General features: G+C 43.3%; 1 protein-coding gene across 1 annotated transcript in view; it reads left to right on the forward strand.

Moving 5' to 3' along the window:
• Positions 1-22,787, forward strand: part of LAMB1 (laminin subunit beta 1) — a 46,352-nt gene extending 23,565 nt beyond the window's left edge. The window contains exons 24-33 of the mRNA XM_054057853.1: positions 9,340-9,709; positions 11,376-11,560; positions 12,743-12,984; positions 15,002-15,205; positions 15,596-15,740; positions 16,473-16,680; positions 16,896-17,037; positions 17,881-18,057; positions 19,438-19,597; positions 20,461-22,787. Of these exons, the coding sequence (XP_053913828.1) occupies positions 9,340-9,709; positions 11,376-11,560; positions 12,743-12,984; positions 15,002-15,205; positions 15,596-15,740; positions 16,473-16,680; positions 16,896-17,037; positions 17,881-18,057; positions 19,438-19,597; positions 20,461-20,597 (1,970 nt within the window). The 3' untranslated portion in view covers positions 20,598-22,787. The remainder of the gene's footprint in view (positions 1-9,339; positions 9,710-11,375; positions 11,561-12,742; positions 12,985-15,001; positions 15,206-15,595; positions 15,741-16,472; positions 16,681-16,895; positions 17,038-17,880; positions 18,058-19,437; positions 19,598-20,460) is intronic.
• The last annotated feature ends 93 nt before the right edge of the window (positions 22,788-22,880 follow it).

The following is a 22,880-nucleotide window of genomic DNA, read 5'->3' on the forward strand; positions in this document are numbered from 1 at the left end:
CAACTTTTTAGCTGTTAGGTTGCGGTGCTGACAGGTAAGCCAGTGTGGGAAGAAAACATGAGTGTTTGGGTTTAATAATTGGTCTGGAAACCAGTTTCCTTTGTCTTTTGATTGTATGTAGTGGAAGACCACCATCTCCTTGTGTCTTGTAAGGGAGGCTGGGCCCAAAGAAATAAGGTTTTTGATTTAGTAGGAGGCTTTCCTTATATGTCAATTGAAAATAAAGGAGTGAGCAGAGACCATGCAGGCTGTTAGCAATCGCTACATGCCACAAAACAGCGCCATGAAGTTGTTTGTTTAGAAAACTGGATGCTCTCTGTCCTTTCATTATAAACAATTCTGTTCATTAGCTGGGAAAGAAACTTCAAACACTGTCCAGACCAGAACAAACTTGTATCTCTGGTCTGTTCAAATAAGAGCCTTTGCCAGGAGCGTTTGCTGTAGATTAAGGTATTTTTTCCTGCAGGGAGGAATGTGCTTGCTATGGTCTTTAATAAATCCTTTACAATAGAGATACCTTAGAGCCCATTATCTAACCAGATAGGCAGGTCACAGCTACTTGGTTAATGCCACAGATGAAAAGACTGGGGAATTGTCCCAGTTCCTGAGTACATATTGAGTTTCTTGGGAGGTGAGGCAGCCTTTTGGGGGAGGCTGTGTGTGTTCTGGCGTGATGAGGAGTGCTGACCTTGCCGGCTCCAGGGCAGGAATTGTCTCTTGGTATCAGCTGTCCTCATCAGGGTTTATTGATGGAGTCCATCTGCATACCTTATCAGTAGGATTTTGCAGCATACCAGCCTTTTCGATCTCATGGAGTTTCCCCTGCCTTTTGAGCATGTGAAAACCTGTTTTTTAATGTTTCTGAAATAGAGACTATATTCTTCAGAGCCTGCTTTTACCATGCAAGCTCTACGCACTCCTAACCCACCACCCCTTCTGCCTCCAAGTGACACTGGAGGCTCGCTGAGGTGGAAATGCAGATTTTCCTTCAGGTTTGCATCCAACAGGAGGTCTCTGTAGCAGACGGGGAGAGCCAGTGCCTGGGACTGAGCTATGACAACCTGTGTGTGTGATGTCTCTGACAAGCTCCGAGCACGTGCTCGCTTTGGAGCACATCCAGCCCTGCAGTGCTGCAGTGTCTCCTCAGCATGGTGGGGTTAGTGCCTCCCATCCTGTCTCCTATCCTTCCTCGACAGGGAGAGAAGCGACTTCTCAGCCCTCATTTAGTCCTGGCAAGTGTAGGGGTGATGTTCAGGCTGTCAGCCGAGCAGTTGCAATGTGGGCTGGTAGCAGCTCTCGGTGGTAAGCAGTTCACAAATGAACTGGAAAACTGTGCCATTTAAGGAGATGTAGAGCAGTGCCCCTGGAAAATAACTTAAGTATGGCCAGCAGCCAAGGTGAAGCTAGAACTGAGATGGGGATTTGTCACAACATTGGCTTCGGCTGCAGGGGGACACATGGGCTCTCTAGACCAGCAGCACGCTCGTGCAGGCTCAAGCAGCCAATAAGGCCACGTTTTATGCTGTGTCAAAGAAGAAAATGCAAATTTATCTGGATGGGAGATGGCAAGAGCTCTGAACCATCTCAGTGTGGGTGGACAGTCTTTGCTATGGGTCCTGAGCTGCTGCAGAGGTATGAACATAAGTCCTGATGACTCCATGATTGGATCCTCCACCAGCTGAAGCACATGGCTTCAGCTCAAGGTCGGAAATCGCAGGATGCATCACTCAAGGAACAGTAATATGTGGCCTCTTCAGAGAGTTCTTCAGGCTGTTGGCACTGAAACACAAACCCCTGCAGAGAAGTGGGGACTGTACTGCATATGTTACTGTTTACACCCATTACAATTTTTTTAATTAGTTTTAGAAAGGAAACAAAACTGAAGTCATGTGAACACGGGCCTGCAAATGACTTTGGGACACAGCTGCATGGAGACATACAGAATGTCCCATGTAGGGCTGGCTGGGAGCAGCAGCACCCCTCAGGTTCCGGGGCACTTGCAGCAGCATCAAGCTGTGGACTTGGCCTCTGGGTCCCAGCACGCTCCACTGGAAATCCAGGGCACGTTCCCTGCTGTCCCCAGTGGTGGCAGTGACCATTGCCGGCTGCTGCCTGTGACTGGTTCTGTAGAAAGCTTCATAGAATCACTAGGCTGGAAAAGATCTTTGAGATCATCAAACCCAACCGTACCTGTCCACTGCTAAATCATATCCCTAAGCACTTAATCTACTCATCTTTTAAATGCTTCCAGGGATGCTGACTCAACCATCTCTCCGGGCAGTCTGTTTCAGTGCTTGATAACCCTTTTGGTGAAGAAATTTTTCCCAGTATCCAATCTGAATCTCCCTTTGATAAGATCAGAGATGATGAGGCAGAAGCTGAGGGAGGTAAGATTATGCACCTGGTCTGGATGCTTCGATTTGCAGTCTGTGCTCTTTGTGGTGGAGACAAAGCGTCATTCAATGTGTCCTCTCTGCAACTCCCCAGTGATCCTACTGGGACCAGACCACTGGGGTAAGCTAAAGTAGGTGCTTGTGTTTGAGCAGCATCTCAACCCCTCAGTACTGGGTATGGTCCCACAGATGTCCATTGGGGTTTACACACTGCAGGGAGTCTGTAGGACTGAGTCTTTGGAGGCTGTTTACCCCATGTTTTAAAAAAATGTAGCAGTTATTCATTTACTGTAACATGGATGCCTGAAACAAGCACAGGAGACTTGTAGAAGATAGGGAAAAGCGCAGCGCATCTCTTGACCTTATGCAGGTCCCTGTGAGGACTGCAGCAAGCAGGAGCTGTGCAGTGAGCATCATCTCCTTGGGGGGTGGAGGGCAATGCCAGCCCCTTTGCAGGACTCTTCTGGCAGTGTGAGCCGGCATGGAAATGTGTGCATGTATATAACAATCCTTGGTAAGGCAGAAGGTAACAAGTGTCATCAACCTGGAGTCTCCCAGGTGTTCTGCTGGAGCTTTTCCAAAGCTTGGCAATCAAAGTGCAGGACTCAGCATGCCGAGCTCTGTGCTGACTTCAGCCCATGAAGAACATTTCTGGCAGAAGGCTTCAGACTCCCAGGAAGCCTCAGGCATGGTGTGGCTGCAGAGGCAGCTCTAACAGTGCCCTTGCACATAGATATTTGAAGTTTGTGTTTCGTGCAGTACAAAGGAGGTGACAATTTTACTGTACTGTTTTAATTGAAGAAACAAGCTAGTAAAAGGCACTGTATGAGGTCAAAAGTTAGATTGCATTGCTATCACCCCTTTATATGAAGCATACCTTTGTTAATGTTTTCCTGACTTGGACTTGAGTATCAAGCCCTAACAAAACAGAATTTAATTGAACTAAGCTGAAAAAAGTCATGGTTTTATCAAATACTCATTGCAAACATTGGCAGAAAGTTGCCTTTCTCAGGTTTTTTAGTCTTTGTTATGTACTTGGTGCCAAAACGTCTTTTCACTGAAAATGGCTCCATTGCCATTAAAGAATAGGCTTCATAATCTTAATTTAACACCTGGGTCTTAAACTAGTCACGTAGGCTGCTTTAGTGGGAGGTATTTATGGTGTAGAGACAAAGATGAGTAATATTTCTTCTGTGATAAGTGTCTAAAGGAAATTGGACAAATTCTCTGTTAAAGGAAATATAAGTTTCAGTTTAAGTTTCTCAACTTCAGTTGACCTTTGGTCTTAAAATGTTGTAATGTATATTGATTGTTTCCCGAAGATTGTCCTTTTGAAGCGTATTCAAATGCCAGCATATTCAAATGCAGCTCAGCTCTAGTAATTCTAAGGTGGGATCTTATCTTAACACTCATAGTCAAAATTGTACTACTGAGGAGTTAGCAATATGCTTGCTGGACAATTTGAATCAATAGCAGATTATTCAGAAGAAATTTACTAGCTCTGCAAAACCTTCATCCCTACAAATTGCTGAAAAGTTTTATCATCATAGTGCCTCACTACCACCGGGAAGTGATGCCAAGAAATCATGTTTAAACAAACCCTTTGGTTTTTTTCTGTGGAGGAGTTAAATTTGATGCACTCCATCCCCACTCTCAAGCAAAATATTTCTGCAGAGAATGATTTCTGTTATGTGTAGAATGATGTGTGCCACTTGCTCCTAGGATCCTGCAGTAAGGCATTAAACACTGAGGCTGTTCTTCATACAGCCTTTTCAGATTCCATTGTGTCATCTCTGCTGTAGTATGTAATGCTCTGGCACGCCTTAGTTTAAATTAAGTGATATGCAAATATGCCACATATTAAATTACAGTTGCTCAAATGGAAGTAAATTCTAAGTATTTAAAAGCAGAGGGAAAGGTAGCAGAGCTGTCACAGTAACTGAAAGATGTTGTTTGTACATCCTTGTGAGCTTGAAACAAACTGCTTGAGTTAGTCCTTTACTTCTCTGGGCTCTCTCCCCGTAGGTTTCTATACGACAACATTCAATAAACATGTGTGAGTGCTATTTTGATCTTTAAGATCAGGGGGAAAAATTACTTGGATAAATGCATTGATCAGACTGGTATAAACATTACTCATGAGTACTGTGTGTGTGCATGCACATGTGCGCACATGCATTTGTAAATAGATGCAGCTACAATCTCTTACAGTAATAAGCAGCTAATCAGCAGATCTTGACTGAAGAATTTGGCTAGAAAATTGTCCTGTCAAAAATGGGATTTCAGTTAAGTCAGTGTGGCACAGAAGAATGTCTGACTGAGTTGAACACTCAATTAAAGAAAACAATACACCCAGTTCCAAAATGACATTTTGAAACAGAAACCTATTGTTTAATTTAGTGAATGCTCCTTTGAAAACCGTCAGATTTTTGACCAATTATTAAAAAAAATTTCTTTTCCTCTGCTGTATTTTCCATGGGAAGTACTCCAGTGCACTGCTCTGCTTACCCAGGGAGAGATTTGATCCCAGTCTAACTGATCTTCAAAGCAAGTGGCTCAGTCTGTGTTAAGTTGCAGCCCTCCACCCTGACCTTTGTCCACTCTTCTGTATGAAGGGAGAATAATCAACCATTTGTCTTGAAGGCCATTTCCAACTCAAACTGGTTAAAGCATCTAAATGTCTCACAGTAAACTCAGCATCTGTGTGGTTTTATAGTGCAAAATGAACCATTGTTCGCAATTTCTAGTTACATAAGCACAGGCTGAAGAGCCTACAGGACTTTGCCTTTACCTGTTCCAGAGATACTGTGTTATATGGATTGTAAAGCCATTGAAAACTGAAACACTTAATCCCTAGATGTGCCTGCATGTTTCTTGTTCTTTTTGGGAAAGTTATATAAACCAGGCATATGCTAAAATCAGATGTCGTGTAGCTTATAAAGTGTGACATTTGACTTAGGAGTGTGCTGGCTAGAGCTGAAATCTCCAGAGCCAAGCTATGCTCTGAAGCTTGTTTGCCTTAGGCTGTTTGAGTATATCAGCTACCCTTCTGTAAGAGAAGCGCAGAGCATGCGACTGCTTAGGACTTGGCTGACATGATGGCCGTAGGAATAGTTGGACTTCAGGGAAGGAGGTGGTAGAGGAGCAAGAACTCTTATGTGGCTAGATGTGATGCTGAAGTGCTTCAGCCAGAAACAATGCTGAGCATGGCATATTGGATTATGCTGGTGGGGGGTTAGCTCTGTTTCTAGCACGTGATGGGCATCAAGGCATCTCTTGTTTCACATCCCACATTACTGGTGATGATAACCAAATGTCACATGAATCTTTCTGGTGGATGTGCATGCAGTATCACGAATGATGTATGTGTAACTTGGTCATTCTTCCGTGAGCAATTTGCCAATCCTGTGTTAGTCTTTTCCAGTCTACACCAGCTAGGAGGTCCTTCTTACCTTTCAGATGGATCCAGCCACTGTTGTTGTGCTTTAGTCTCTTCAGGACATAGTTTCCTTTTTGTCTTTTTAGTACAAAGTTGTTCCCTGAAATTCCACAGAAACTGAAGACAGCAGGTCTTCATTTAAGATAAGCAGGCATTGCACGAGGCAAAGAAGGGAAGTCTATGCATTGAGCTATTTTCCTGGTGGCTCATTGTACTCCTCACTACCTAGAAGGCTTTATATTGTCTTGTCCTAGGCTTGCTTTTCTCCTCTTGAGAAGTCACCACAACTGAAGTCAGTTGAGGGTTTGATCTCCACCGTGCTGTAAAGGAAAGGTGCTCTCTGTGAGGGCCTTGGATGTGCTTTGTGCCAGGATGTGAAATAGCTTGGTGGTAGTGGCCAGGGCATGGGAAACAGGACTCCTCCACTAAAGGCAGTTGGGATGGTGGAAGTCATGTTCTACATGGCCATGGAGGGCAGAAGAGCGGTTTCTGTGCATTTCTGGCTGGCCAAATTTAGTTATTAATGCTGTGTCTGGAAGTTGGGACCGAGCATCTCACTGAAGTACTTAGAGACTGACTCTAGTGGGGCACAGAGGTGATTTCAGCTGCGGCTGAAGTGCTTAGCTGAGGTCATCTGCACTCTATAAAAGAAGATTGCATGTAACTAAACACAGTACTGAGGGAGGCTTCTGATTTTCCTTCAAACATTTTTTGGTTTTTTTTTTGTTGTTGTGGGTTTGATTTTTTTTTTTTTTTTTTAGGTTTTACTTAAAAATAGAGGTAAAATTATCTTCAGGTTCAGGATTACGTTTTGGTTGGAAAGCTGATGTGGTCCTGTGCACAGTTAATGAAAAGAAAGAGCAAGTGTGAAACCATCCCTTTTGAAAGCCATTTTACATAGGTTGGATTCAGACTACTGAAGCAGTGCAGAGCCAGCATTGCCTGCTTCTGGACTTGATAGAGAATCCTAAACTATGGGTAAATAACCCACAGTTATGTTTCTAGCTGCCTTGTACAATTTTCTCATGAGTCCACCAAATCTCAGTTTGGAAGTTTTGTAGAATTCTAGAAATATGATTGTTCTTCCAACTGTTGTACTGTATTAAAAATAAATTACTTCGCTCTTAATCATCTCCCAACAGGCAGCTGCGGAATTTGGGGTTTCACTTTGCAAGCGAGCTAGTATTTAAATTCTCGTCTTCCCTTCCCCTGCATTTTCTGTCTCCAGAGATTTTGGAATTTTCATTACCATGTAAATACTACTAAAGCCATGTTATCTGCCTTTCCTGGACATGCAGGTATTTAGGAGTAGAATTACCAGCATGTTTGGGTTTGGTTTTTTTCACTTTGAGCTTTTTAAATCCACAAGTAAATACAGTGGTCTTATTTGCCAGCACCAAGTATTCATGTAACTTGATCAGATCTCAGAAGCTATGAGAAAAACCACATGCCATTTAGCCTTATTCTGTGTGGAGGAATTTGGACAATTCATCATTATCCTAAGGGCCTTATTAGTTGACAGAAGGGTTAACTGACCTCCTTCGAACAGGAACTCCGGTTTGCCTGGAGGGAATATATTCCATGGTGAGTTGACTACTTAAGCACTTTGGATGTAAAGTAAAAACAATCTCTTGTGTCAGGGTATAATTCAAAGAACAAAAGACCATTTTGCTCAATTGTGCAGGCAGCAGAGGTTATTTTTGTCTCTTGCCTATCATATCACATTGTACAAGAAAGTCATTTTGTTGAGGAGCGATTTGTTCTGCTGAGGCTCTTTGTGTAGTTTTTGAACTGAAGACCACCACTGTGTTTTGGCATTGAAGCAAACAATGTTCAGTCTTGAAAACGGCTCTGTTTTACCCTTTTTTCAAGGGGGGATGTGCTTGGGGTGTGTGAATTGATTTACAGACCTTTTTGAGCCATTAGCCTCCTTCAAGAATGCCTGGTAAATGGATGTGTAAGGGAAGGCTTTTGTCAAGTATCACAGTCCTTTTCCTGTTCTAGGAATGTGTACTTCACCTGCTTCAGGTGTAGTTTGCCATAGTGATAGGTAGATGATCTCCCTATTTTCAAGGCCTCTTTTTTTTTTTTTTTTGGTCTTCGCTGCTACCCATTTTTAAAAGCTTTACAGGTTGGCAATTTCCTCTGCCGCTCCTGCCAGCGTAATTAGGGAGGAGGAGAGGTCAAGTGGCAGCCCTGCTGCATGGAAACGCTTCTTCTGACAGCATTATTGTGTACAAAGTGTGTCTGTGCTTTTAGAAATGACAGTGCATCAATACGTTTATTGAGTAACTGCTCTTCATGGCGAGTTAGTGCCAAAGAAGCGCATCTTTATTTTACAAGCTTGTTCAGAAGGGGTGCTTCCCACACCTTATCACTCACGTTTGGCAACCAACTGGATCTTACCTGACTAGCATATAAAGATGTGTCGGTGTTCACAGTTACAAAAATAAAATAAGATTGAAAGTCCATTTCAGGAAGATGTGAACAGTAGTTTCTGAGTTGGCACTCAAAGTGTGACTTAATTAAAAAAAACCCTAAATCTGTTAATAATCCTCATTCCCACTTGAGAGTGACAAGCAGAGTGTAGGCTCTTAGTCGTTAGCACCCATTGTAGAAGACTTCCCTCTTCTCCCTTAGATGAGACTGCCCATGACCTCATTCTTTGTTCTATTCTACTTTTGACTGCTTTGTATTTTCCCATTTTTTGTATACCCAAAATGTGAGGCTGGTGCCGGGCTCCTCAGTGCATGTGTGAATGTTTTCCTACCATCCGTGGTAGGAGTGTGTCCTGAGCCAGGCCCTGTGTCTCTGCGTAGAAGACCTCTCAAAGGCTGTTACTTCATAATTTGTCACTTACTTCTTTGAAGCCACCTCAACTTTTAGCACCCACAGTGTCTTGTGGTAGGGAGCTCCACCACTTAGAGTTAAGTGCTGTGTCATCAAGATCTATGTCCTTTTATTGTGCTGTTTGTGGCATGTGCAGGGGAGGGTGATTGATTTCTGATCTGTTGGATTCCCTGGCTGACCCCTCACTGGTGTGCTGGAGGAGACACTAGTTATTCCTTGTTTAGCTTTTCTATTTCACTCATGTTTTGCTCTTTCTTCTGCTATGTGTCTGCAGTTGTTTTTTTCCCCCATCTAGAAACCCTTACACATTCTTCATTATAGTAGTGAAACTGGGATCTTTGTCTTCAATTGCTATCCAACTGACATCCAAACATTGCAAGAATTGTCCCTTCTTGCTCCGTGATTGTGCTTGTTTCCAAGATGTGCAAATTCTGGGCTGCCCTAAAGTTATTTCCTTGTCTCTCTCCCGTTTCTCACTCGGTCCTGGTTCCCTCCTACCCAAACAGACCTTTCCATAATAAGCTGATGATAATCCAGACACAGAGCACTTCATTTCCCTACTTCATTACAACTGGTTGAATCTCCCCATCCCCTCTCACCGATGTCGGTATCATTTTCCTCACTGTAGCCTTCACACGTGCCTTTTTCTCCTTCCAGCATGTGACTGCAACCCTCATGGCATCCAGACCCCGCAGTGTGACCGTACCACCGGGCAGTGCATCTGCAATGAAGGGGTAGAAGGGCCGCGCTGTGACAAGTGCTCCCGAGGCTACTCTGGCTTCTTCCCTGACTGTGTGCCGTGCCACCAGTGCTTCGCCCTCTGGGATGTGATCATCAGTGAGCTGGCTAATAAGACCCAGCAGTTCCTGGATAGGGCTAATGCCCTCAAAATCACTGGAGTCACTGGCCCATACCAGCAGACACTCAACACCCTGGAGGAGAAGCTCGGTGAAATTAAAACCATCATTGCTCAAAATCCAGCTGCTGAGCCCCTGAAGAACATTGGGAATCTCTTTGAGGAAGCAGAGTGAGTACAGTAGCATTTTCATGGATAAGTCTAGGATCGGAAGGAGTGGGAGTGTCAGCGAGCTGGGATTTGAGTGACTGATGCCCTCACACTGAGCTGAGGACACCAGCTCTGCTCCTCCAGCTGGGTGCTGGTAGAGCACCTCGCCATGCTCAGCGCCGGCAGTGAGCGTCCGTTGCACGAGCAGAAACCTGGCCAGGATGGTAGGAGCAGCACAACTGCTATGCTGTGATGGTCACGAGTTGTCCCTCTCCCACTGCACACCAGGCAGCTAATTGCCACAGAGCCACTCACGCTTGCCTTGCGCTCCCTGGGGCAAAGGACAAACACTGCTATGATGTGAGAGAATGAAGAGGGGAGAGATTAGATTCCTGGATTTCCCTGCGTAGCTGATCATTTGGAAACTTGGGCTCCTTTCTGCAGTCTGAGGGAGTGTGAGGGCAGCATGGCTTTATAGCAAACATTGTTTCCATTTTTCTCAGGGTAGGAGCTTTGTGTTTTGTTTTAGGGCTAAGCATACAAAAGGTGGTGGTTTGTGCATTTGGACGTGGGGCAGTTTAACGTCAAGTAGGTTTACTGATGTTTTCCAGCCCTAATGCAGCTGCTTGAGCTTGCTTCTGTATTGTGAAGGGGACTGCACAAAGCAAAGGGACAAGGATTAAAGCACAAATGTCTCAATTAGGGATATGCTTGTGCCCTGCAGCTCTCCCTCTCCAGCTGGAGAGCTGGGGATTGCTGCTGCTTTGGGGCTCTGTGTTTACTGAAGGAAGTCAGAGCAGCTGAGGAGCTGCTTTTGCCTAACGTGTGTGTCTATCTGTTCTTGTTCCTCTCTGGCTGTATAGAAAGTAGTACTGGGGTTTGAAGGACTCCTGGAAAACAGCAGGCTGTCGAGAGAGCTGTGAATTGGTCACTGAGCTTAAATACTGTGATTCTTTCAGAATGAGGAGACACTGGGATTGGTGGGATCAGCATGGATAGGAATAGCTTCCTATGTCCACTTCTGTTCAGTGGCAGCGTTGGTGTGCAACCTACACTTACGTTCCCTTTTAGGGTTATCCTACTAGCGAAAGCCTGGTCTGTGGCTCAGTGAGGCCGTACTGAATGCTGAGGGCGGGAGGTTTTCCTTTGTAGACCTAGGGAAAATGGCTGGTGAGGAGGGATCTTTACAGACGAGTTAAAAGAACCCATTGTGTTAAAACTAAGGCTTTCCCCCCTGCTTCCTCAAGTTCACATCTGTCCTGTGAGCTCGTAGTAATCAAAACTGCATTTGTAGCTGTGTGGGACTGGAAGCAAATTATGTATGGATCATGGTAGTCAACTCTGACCTACGCAGTTGCCATGGTACAAAAGCATTACACCAGTCCTCTGGAATCTGCCTCCAGTTAATCTTACACAAAGCAGCTGTTTTCTGAGCAATTTGGCGCTTTGAGTTTATAAACGTGGTGTAGATTAAAATGTAGTTTTGTATGATAAAAGAAAACAAAACAGTATTCTAGATACGCATGTTGTTACAAATCACTTAGAGCTCCATCAAAGGGGAGGATAGGTCCTGCCGCTATGGGAGAATCTCAGCATGGCTCTAACCACTACTCCTCAGTGAGGTGAAGCACTGATGCTTACAACCCTTCATCCTCCCCCTGTTGTGTCCTGTGTCTCTGTTTTACAGAAAGCTGACAGCAGATCTTACAGTTAAGATAGCTGACATAGAGGGAAACCTGTCAGCCTTAGCAGTGAAGAGCAATAGCACAGACGCTGACCTGAGCGCGCTGGAGACAGATGCCAAAAGCCTAGACCGTGTCGTGAAAGAACTTGCAGAACAGCTAGAGTTCATCAAGATCTCTGATGTTCGGGGTAAGTGTCACAGGGAGGGAAAGAAAGCAGTGGGGTGGCCAAAGATTTAATTAGTGCCTGGTTTTAAATACCAGGTTAATCTTTTAACATGTAATAAAACAGTTCCTTAGGTGGCTTCTTTCTGTGCATTAGCAGAGTTGTTCATACAGCAGGAATTTTGTTTTGCCCCCTCACCTCCTCTCTCTCCTGCAAAGCCAGCCCAAGTTATTGGGGCACAGAATTGTCTTAAAGTCTCTTAATTAATACATTTTGAACAAGACACAACAGCAAATTCCAAGAGCAACTGTCCAGAATGAGCATCTCCCTTCTGCTCCCAGTCTGTTAAATTGCTGCTTCTGGTTGAAAAAACTACCTGGGTCTTTGTGACTCGGAGCACACCGTATGGACCCAGTTCTTCTGAGCCACTCAAACCATGTGTGCCCATTAGCACATTGAAATGTGCCAAGAATCAAAATTTGCTGAAGGAAGAGGAATGTCACCAAATTCCTTGGAAATTTTGAAAGCTGACTTCATTCCAGCTTGAAACAAAGGATTATTTAAAAAAAAAAAAAAAATTCCTGCTTTGCAGGATGTCTGTTTGTTTCCAGGGAATATGGGATTTCACAGAGCGAGGCAAGTGGGATGTAAAACAGGGGAATCCTAGACATATGGCATGCTGCAGAGGAAAGCTGCCCTGAGGTGCAGGGTGGGGCCACCCTTGTGTGGTCCCTCACACCCCCTCAAGGTCTTTCCAAGAGTTGTCCAAAACAGTTCCATAAATCAGCAGCTTTTGTGAAGCAGTTGTTTCTTGGGAAAGCTCTGAGCAGTTTCCAAGCAGTGATACCATAAGCCAGACATCCCAGGGCAAGCAATAAGAACTAATGGGATAAGTGAATCCTTAGAAAACACTGTTGCCTTCTAAAGCTAAAAGGCTGGATCTTCTTTTGCCCGCCGGGCAAGCAGAATTCAGTCATGGGGGTCAGAGAAAGGCTTAACTTCAAAATCCAGCAAACCTGACATGCTGTCAACCAAGCAAAAAAGCAAACTTCTTCTTTTCCCACAACAGGCCTAATTCTGTCATCCATGCAATGGCACTGAATACAGCTGCAAAGGCCAATGTTTCGTTTAACTTGATATTCATATCACTAACTCTGATGTGTCATCTGCCAAACTCCATAATATAAATTAATTTTATTTCTGCAGGAGCCCTGGATAGTATCACCAAGTATTTCCAGATGTCCCTGGAGGCAGAGGAGAGGGTCAATGCCTCCACTGTTTATCCTGATAGCGCCGTGGAGCTGTCAGCGCAAACGCGGCAGGAAGTGGAAGACTTAATCAATGAGAAAGAGGCCCAGTTCAAGACTAAACAAGAGGAGCAGTCACGCCTTCTGGATGAACTTGCAGGCAAGCTGCAGAGCCTGGATCTCTCTGAAGTGGCTGAGAAGGTATGCAGCTGAGAATCGCTGGTATAAAAACTGCAGCAAAAATAAAGCTGGGTTTGTAAAGAAGCAATGAGTGAGGAGGAACTATTTAAGACTTGACAGTGTAAGACATGCAGTTTGTTCATGACAAATGCATGTTTCTTGGATGGTGGGGTACAAGTTCATGGGCTGGAACAGAGCTGTTTGATCAGTGGACTGAGACCTACTGGCTCTCAGGAGCCCTTCATGTTGGTCTCCTTTCTACCCTCCCCAGCCCCAACAGAACATCCATCTTTTCGTTGCCCTTGCCTTACCTAAAGCCCTCTGCTGTGGATAGAGCTTCCATGTGCAGAAAAGCATGATGAATTTGCAGGACTGAGAGCGATCCTTTTAAGTCTGTCCTCAGTTCATCTGCTTGCTTTCTCTAGGCTCCTCTGTTGCTTTTTGCAACTCCGTAAGATACACGCTGTGCTTGTGCAGTGCCAAGCCAGGCAGTGCTCCTGCTCACGCCAATGGGCCACCCTCCTTGGCAACACTGCACTCCCATCCTCGTGGTTGAAACAAAGCAGAGCTTAGAGGGAGCTGGAGTCAAAAGGGCATTTTCTCTGTTGAAGCTGCCTGCTCATCTGTAAATACTACCAAGGGTGGCTTTTTCTTGGGAGAGGCTGGGTGTTCCCTTTGTTTCACTTTGAAGTCATCCAGCTGCATTCAGGGAACAACCCTGCACGAAGTGGGGCTGCAGGGGACTGCTCATTAACTCTCCAGGGCAGGCCAGGCGTGTGTGCTTCACAGGCTAATTGTCTGCTGTCCTTTACAGGTACTGTCATTCCTGACTTCCCCAGTTTTCCTTTTTTTCCCTCTCTGGACAAAAGAAAGGCATCTTTTTGTTTAGCTTCCCTTCCCCTACATTCCTGCCTAACTGTTCCTGAGGACTGCAAATCTTGGGTAGATGTCTATCAAGGCAATAAACACCGAGTTTCTGGGAGCTGTAATCATGGGACACAAAAAAAACACCCTTTTTGCTTTCTAGCTACTGCTGGGTTGCATGCCAACCAGGTAAGAGGGACTCATTTACGCTTCACAGGAGACAGCTGCAGTAACTTGGCACAGCCCCTAGGTTTTCCCAGTGAGGCTTTTTGGCTGCAAAGTATGTCAGCTAGTCACTATCCTTTGGCAGAAGGGGCGGAAATGGAAAATAACTTCATAAGAATGGGGAATTTTCCAATTTTCTCTCTGGCTAAAACAACTCCTAAGTGATTTCATTGTCCAAACAATTGCCCAGCTAGTGGGTAATTCTCAGTACAAGTGTTGCTGATTGAAATAGTTTTGTTTTTTTTAAAAATAAAAAATCTGAAATTTTCTGTGGGAAAACATCTTTGATAACAATTCACGAATTGGAAAGTGTTCTGGGAAGATGAAATCAGAACAAACGTTTGGTGGAAAGGAACAGGACAGCTTTTTAAAGAAGATGAAAAATGTTTCCTGTTCAACTTGGAGCATTTCAGCTTCTTTTCATTAGAGCAAAGGAAATGATACTCATCTGCACCAAACACTTTTGTCCTTATAAAGTAGTTTCCTGGGATGACCAGTTTTCTGTCCAACAGTAGTGAAGGCTGATTGCAAACAAAAGGCATACGGACAGTAGTAGCTTCCAGCTTGAAACCACAGCTTAAAGGCAGCTTTCTAGTGAAAGATGACATACAGCAAAAGTAGATGATGAAGGCACAGCAAGGCTTCCTTCATAACCTCCGGCTACTTCAGCATCAGGGAGCCACCTGTTTGTAACAGAGTTAAAGGCAGGAGGGTGTGGGGCGCACAGGAGAAAGATTAAAGTCATGCTGGTACAGACCTGCTGCAGGAACCACCTCCAGCTTGCAGCCCTTCCTCAGCTTCCTTCTGTGTGGTACTTGGGATGCTGCTGCAAGGGGCAGGAACAACGTGTTTCTGTTGTGGTAGACTAGTATCCAGTTCCATTGCCCTCATAGCTCTGCAAGAGAAATAAAGCTGTGCCTGTTTCCCTTTGTCTAATGTGTCTCTACAGACATGCGGCACTCCTGCAGGAGCCTCTTGTGCTGAGTCCGAGTGTGGCGGTTTAAACTGTCGAACTGATGAAGGCGAGAAGAAGTGTGGAGGACCCGGTTGCAGTGGGCTGATGACCGTAGCTCACAATGCCTGGCAGAAAGCCACAGATTTTGACAGAGACATCCTCAGCGCATTAGCAGAAGTTGAGCAGCTCTCCAGAATGGTAATGCGCCAAATCAATCGTTAGATATTTAAAAAAAAAAAAAATCTTCTAAATGTTACACAAGTTTGGACACTCGTTGACAAAGTATGTGCCTGGCTTACTTCAAAATACTGCTTTTCAGTTGCGTAAATTCACCGTGCTTATAAAGGTCCTCAGAAGAGAAGCTTGCTACAGGGAAGCTTCATGGCTAACTCTAAACAATCAGCCAGAGTTGTTTAAACTAGCATTGGTGGTATGAATCATGGCCAGCTTTTGAGAGTGTTCTGTGAGTTTTATGAGGAAAAGCATTTCTCATTACTGTTACCTTTGACTCCAACTGAATTTTGTTTTAAAACAGGCCTTAAAGCACAAGCAGATATGCAATGACGACTTCCATTTTCCTCTCTATAGGTTTCTGAGGCAAAACAGAGAGCTGATGAAGCAAAACAAAATGCACAAGCAGTTTTGCTCAAAACCAATGCTACAAAAGAACAAGTGGACAGAAGCAACGAAGATCTGCGAAAACTTATTAAGCAGATTAGAGACTTCCTAATGCGTAAAAACCTTACTTTTAAATTCTGCTTTTATTCTAAGTTTGTGAAAACTATCTTTAGCTCTGAATCATCTTCTAAGGGGTAGTGGAATAGTTGTGTTCCCCTCCCCCTCCCTTCAACCAGACTTAGTGTGTGTGATGAAATCTGGAAACAAGAGAAAACCGAGACAATAGGAAACAGAGCAAACTGTGATGCGTTGTTGTGTTCGTTTCAGCTGAGGTTGTTGTTCTGCTGTAGCTTGCCAAGTGTGTTCATACGGTCTGGCTAGAAGGACAAAGTACTGTCAAAGGGGAGGAAAGTCAGAAACTGTGAGTTTAACAAAGCAGGTAGAGGTTAAACAAGGGCCTCGTTTGCTAGCAAGCAGTGGCATGGCCAGCTCATTCCTTCCTTGTTTGTACAAGGCTGAGTATACAGTCAACACAAATACATTGAGGTGCAGCTGTTGGCTGCTTTTCCTGTGGGCTCGTGTCTCTCCCCGCAGCCCCAGTGTGGTATAGCTAACCACCAAGATCTTCAAATGGTTTGCAAGAGAACTATGCCAGCAGGGCCTCTCTTAAGAGGGAATTTTCACCCTAAGGAATCAGTTTTAACACCGTGATTTTATGTAAGTCTCGGGGAGGAAGTTTTCCCATGATTGTCCTTCTTAAGGGAGCAGTTGCACAAGAATTTGAGTACTGAGGCTTGAGAGGGACAATCTTTATCTTACACCTCTGTCACTTGTGTCCATCTACTAGAAGACAGTGCTGACCTGGATAGCATCGAGGCAGTGGCTAATGAAGTGCTGAACATGGAGATGCCAAGCACGCCCCAGCAGCTGCAAGCCCTGACAGAAGATATTCGCGAGCGTGTAGAAAGCCTTTCTAATGTTGAGGTCATTCTGCAGCAGAGCGCCGGAGACATTGCCAGAGCAGAAACGCTACTGGAGGAAGCTAAAAAAGCAAGGTATGCCACCCTGTGCTATATTTGCTGCTTTCAGTCACCAAAAGTTTGAAGGAGGCTTACGTTTCATTGTATCAGAAAACACAGTTTAAATTTCCCTGATGTGGATTCCCTTTCCTTCACTAAGGGGCAAAAGTGGCCCTTTACAGTGTACAACTGCTGCTTTTTCCAGTTCCCAAGTAAAAATATTTTTAGTGTTAACATAGTTAACTCCACAGCAAAGGTGCAACAAATGTTAAAGTCACTGCAGACATGGTGAAAGCAGCATTGGAAGAAGCTGAGAAAGCTCAAAATGCAGCTGAAAAAGCCATCAAACAAGCTGACGAAGATATTAAAGGAACTCAAGACCTGCTGACTTCAGTGAGTTCTTTACAAGTATTTCTTAAAATATAGAAACAGCACTGAGTCTGATACTTAGAAACTGATGTAAGCTTGTCAAGGGAAGGCTCTTGGATGCAGCAAATCAAAGACTGCACTTAAAATTAATCTAAATCATTCCTGCCTTCACATCAGTTTTTGAGTTAGTATGACAGATGCCAGGGGACCATCTGCTCTTTTTAAATAAAAAAAAACAGAAGAGCTTTTCTCACCCCATATCCTGCCCCACTGAAGTTAACTGAGCAGGATTGTAGCTCTCTAACACAGCTGGTGTGCCAGGATCCCTGGAAAGTCGTTCCTGCCACAGCAGTGGAAGTGTGTTGGTGTAACCATGCTATCAGTGTCATCCATCATGCAGCATGAGACTAAACTAAATGAATGCTGGATTAAAGTGGTAGTTGCTGTAGTCTTGTCAGGTAATGTATTTTCAGACTTCTTCTCAAAGCTCTCATGGGACTGTAGTGCTATCTATACCTATGAAACTTGGCCAGCTTAGAAGATAATGCAGCTTCACAAGTCCATGATTACATGATGGACTCAAATCTCTGAAGTTTTGCCTGTGCATTAGGCAACTCTTCCATGTGTAATACAGTCAAGTACTTTTTAACCGCATTCCTTGATGCTTCTGCAGCCCTGTATGTTCCCCTTCTTCAAGCAGTGGTCTTTCACCCTGACTGCAATTGCCCGTTTGTAGCAAAACTAAAACACTGGTTCTTGTTGTATGAAATCTATTGACATGAACTAATTAGCAAATTAGGGCTGGTCCAGAAAGTTTAATATTATATTCAGTGACTTTTCAAAGTGTAACTCTCATCTCTCTGTTAGATTGAATCTGAAAATGCAGCATCTGAGGAAACACTGAACAACGCCAGCTCGCGTCTGCTTGAGCTAGAGAAGAGTGTTGAAGATCTTAAGGAAAAGGCTGCTACAAATTCAGAGAATGTGGACAATATAGAAGAAAAAATTATTACTGCAAAACAAAATGCTGAAGAAGTTAAGAAGGTGAGAAGCTCAGGAAAGATGATAAGGGAAAGCCCACAAAACTCACCTTTGGCTAAAGGAACATTAGTGAATACATATGATCCATTTAATTTATTATTCAAGGCCAGGTTGGATGTGGCTTTGAGCAATGTGATCAAGTGGAAGGTGTCACTTCCCCCTGGCAGAGGGATTGGAACTGGATGATCTTTAAGGTCCCTTCCAACCCAAACCATTCTCTGCTTCCATGATTTAGTACTGGGGATAAAAAAACCCAATACATTAAAGACAGCTGCTTTTTACTTGCTTTGGTACCAGATGTGGAGAAAAAGTAGTATTGGGAAGTTTTCAGGTTCTAACATAGATGCAGGAAACCTGTCACACTGTCAGCCTTTCATAGATGTGTTTCTGTCTCTCAGCTTTAATCTCTGCCACAGAAGAACTGGTAATTTTTTTTCCATTCTATAGAGTCTTTTTGGTTCTAAGACAATGATGGTTCAGGATAAACAACCCAGTGGGAAATATATATATATAATCAAGCTACAAGAAAAATAGTTACCTCCACATAAAACCAGAGTAATTTCTAACTATCACAGATGCAAAATTTGCTCCAGGACCATATGGTGTTGCTCCCACTGTCTTTGTACACCTATGTAATAGCAAAAGAATGTTCATTAACAAAACTGACAAATCTGCCAGAGAAGTTTCATTGCTCAGATCTGTTGTCTGTATTAGCCCACCAGTCTCTAGAGAGCCGTTTTCTGCCAGGAGAGATGTATTATCCATCAAATCAATTATCTCTGAACACTAAGTAGTATTCCAGGTGGCTGTCAAGTAAACACAAGAGACTTCCAGTACTGCTACAGCTTGTTGACTTGCTTATTGGTTGAATTCAGTTGGGTCAAAGACCTTCTTAGTCTTAACATCCCAGAGAAAAGCACAGCTGAGAAACCAACCTCATGGCTTCCCCTGAACCCTCACCTACGCAAGCTATGCAGCTGTTCACGTTACTCACGAGGGTATTCCTCCCCAGATGCAAGCATTCAACCAGAAGCAGTGCCAGTTCCTTACCATTTGCGGCTTTCCAGCTGTACTAGGGACCATGGCTTTCATTAGTTATAGAATTGTGTAACTGAATCATCCTGCAAATCCTTGCCAAGTGTTGGTATTAAAACTGTAAAACAGCCACAGATCTGGAAAAGGGCAGCTAATGAGTCTTCACACCAACTCTCAGAGTCCTGAATATTAAGTAGGAACTACTCCAACACTCTTTCTGCTCTTAACCGAGGTAATAGTGTAATCTGTCCTTACACCCAGATTAGGAAAGATAGAGGGAGGAAATGCAAACTCCACTGCATTGTCTTTTGAATGAGCACCATCTTGTGCTTGAATCCGGAACAACAGGTCCTCAATACTGAGCTGAATGACAAGTACAAAACGGTGGAAGATCTCATTGCCAAGAAGACTGAGGAGTCAGCTGACGCTAGGAGGAAAGCTGGCATGTTGCAAGATGAAGCTAAGGCCTTGCTGGCTCAAGCGAACAGCAAACTCCAGCTGCTCAAAGGTAAGGCTTTTCTGAGGAGGTAGGGTGTTATCTTAGAATATAAGCAATGTCATACTGTTAGACTATTAATCAGCAGTAGGGAAAAAAATAGAAGTTAATTGTTATAGAAAATAGAAGTTAATAACTGAAGTTTGATTTGCTTTCCTTGTTCTTATGGACACAACGTAATCTTTTGAATCAAAGATCTCTGTAGAAATGCTGAAACTTGCAGCGAGACACAATTCTGGTATGGCACCTATTGCTGCTTCAAGAACCACTACAGGGAAGGATGAGAAGCTACCATGCTTAGGACAAGGGCTAACCCATTCAAGCACAGCCCCGTCTTTAAACAATACTAACTCCTACCTTAGAAAGCAATTAAACCAAAAAGTAATCAGGATACGGCAGTTCCAGTTTACAGATTTAATTTAACATTTCCCATTGCCAATTAAAGTTGATTGAAGCGGCAGGGGTCAATCTGCCCTTAGCTAACAGGAAGAGAAATAAGCTTTCCTTCTGTTTTAGCCAGACCAGGAACTCATTTCTCCCCTTAGCTGCCTGTGTACAAGTTACAAAGACTCAATAGCCTTAAACATACTAGCAAAAACATTTCTCTGCTGTATGGTGGCTTTTACAGAACAGTGAATGACTATTATTTTTAACATGAATGAAAGTATACTTTTGGATTTCCACTTGGAAAATTACTTCCTTGTTGCTTTAGGTCCCGGTGCTAAGGAAACAAAAAGGTGGCATTCAGACTTCTTTTCCCAATCAGATTCTCTTCTGCAATTTGAGCAGTAGTTCATCTGTAACAATGATAATTGACATTTTACTGCATTAAAACACCCCTAATTAAGCTGTTTTCCCCCTTCCCTTGCTGACAGATTTGGAAAATACATATGAAAACAATCAGAAAGTTCTGGAAGATAAAGCCAAGCAGCTGGTGGAGCTGGAAGAGACAGTTCGCTCCCTCTTACAAACAATCAGCCAGAAGGTTGCCGTTTATAGCACTTGCTTATAAACGGGGGCAGGAAGTGATTGCATTTGGGATGGATTTTACATGTATTACACTAGTTCTTTTTTACATTACACTAAGACCTGATAAAGAGAACAGGTTTTATATTGACTTTCAAGTCACAGAACCAAAGACAAGTAACTTTTCGATGTTGAAAATAAACAATACTTTTGTATCACTGTATATACCTAGTATGACTCATTAAGTTCCTTCTTATTTTCAGTAGCCAAAATAGTAAAGTTAATACTTGAGCAAGTCTTACTTTAAACTGGTTAGAGATTAATAAAAAATTGTCTTTAACTATGGAATTCTAAATAAGGGCTCCAGTTGCTATGAAACATAGGATGGTCACTCAGAACAAAATTACAAGGGAATGAAGAAATACCATCCGTGTGTGGGTAGCTGCCATTTATGCTACAATACTCAAAAGGATTATTTACCTTCTGCATGATGTCCATTTAAGCTTACATGAGTTTCGTGTCAGCAATTATGAAATGCTTGATATATGAAGTGGAAACAGAGGTCACTGCTGAAGGAATGAGTATGGTTTACATTTCAAGCACCAAATTTAGGTGATAAACCAAGCATGGATAATCAAGCCTCTCTGGAAAAGGGAACTACAAAAGATTACAGGGCACTTAATGTGAATCAGTTAAAGAGCTGTACACAGATGCCGCTCTCCGAGAAGAACTTGCATGTAACAAAACACAAGCAAGACTTTTTTCAAAGTTCAAGAGTAACATCCAATTCGTGAGACTTTAACTCAAAGTTACATAGAACAGTGCACTTTCAGACAATTGTACTGCACAGATTTACAACATTCATCAGCTACACAAATTAGCTGTTGGAACTGGTCCAGAGGATGTCCACAAAAAATTATCAGAGGGCTGGAAGACCTCTCCCATGAAAAAGGCTGAGAAAGCTGGGTTTATTCAGCCTGCAGAAAAGGTGGCTCCAGGAAGATCTTGATGCAGCCTGTCAGTACTTAACAGGAGCTTCGAAGAAAGATGAGGACAGATATCTTAGCAGGGCCTGCTGCAACAGGAGAATGGGTAATTAAGTTTTTTGCAATAAGGGTGATGAAACACTGGAACAGGTTGTTGCCCAGAGAGGTAGTAGATGCCCCATCCCTGGAAACATTCAAGGTCAGGTTGTCTGGGGCTCTGAGCAACCTGATCTAGTTGAAGATGCCCTTGCAAACTGCAGGGGCGTTTGGACTAGGTGACCTTTAAAGGTATCTTCCAGCCCCAAACTGTTTTAAGACTGCATGGCAGAACTGCAACATGCATTTATGCATTGTGACTGCAAACTCTGACCCGAGGAATACATCTGCATATATGCTTTTATCAGTGCCTTCACTAACGCCAGCAAAAGTTAGCTGGGACAACTATGGCAGAATATATCACTGTTGAAGCAAACCAAAGAGTGGTATGTTTAAATAGGTACAAATGCTAGAGCAAAACCATCCATCAAAGAAACCAGTTACCTTACCAGCATTGTGCACCATTTCACTGCCAGGGTGCTTGGCAGCTATTAAAAACATATTCTGCAAACTTTGCGACATTAAGACTTAACAGCTGCCAGACCATTGACGGGTGGCTCAGAAGCTCATCTTTTTTTTTTTTTTTTTCCACTTTCACAAACACTCTTTCTAATCTTAATTAGAATGGTAACACCAGCAAGAGAAATAGCAATATAGTTAACAATATTAAGGCCTTGAATTTTATTTTCAAGTGTCTTGGACACAGTAGTATAATTTTAGTAGTAATATTGATTAAATTTTCCCTGACTTTCCAAACTTCATTTCACATGAACAAAATTAGATATGAGAATTTTTAACTGATGAATCTCAAGGCTGAACAGCAGTAAGACTGCCTCAAGTATTAAGAGAGGTGGGAGGAGAGAACACAAAGCTGTTTCTGAAAGAGCAGGGCTTCTAGGAAGAACCTGCAAAAGCATAAGATTAACACTTAATAGCATTTACCTACAGTGGGTAGAAGTGATTCTGAAATGCCTACATCTATCACAAGAATGAAGCTTTTCTTCCCTCACTATTGCCTCAACTTTGCTTTCCCTTCAGCAACTTCCTACTAACACCTGAAAGCAGATCCACATTAATTGACTTACTCCAAACTCATGGGATATGTTGGGTCATCTCACAGCCTGGTGGTAACTTTAATGACCCGTCATCTACACTTAAACAAAAACCGAAGGACACTGTTACTGGTGTTTGTTAATTGATGTCTTAATAAAATGATAACACTGGCATATATTGCCATCACTCGGTAT

Source organism: Cuculus canorus, chromosome 1 (assembly GCF_017976375.1).
Source record: "Cuculus canorus isolate bCucCan1 chromosome 1, bCucCan1.pri, whole genome shotgun sequence".
NCBI lineage: Eukaryota > Metazoa > Chordata > Aves > Cuculiformes > Cuculidae > Cuculus > Cuculus canorus.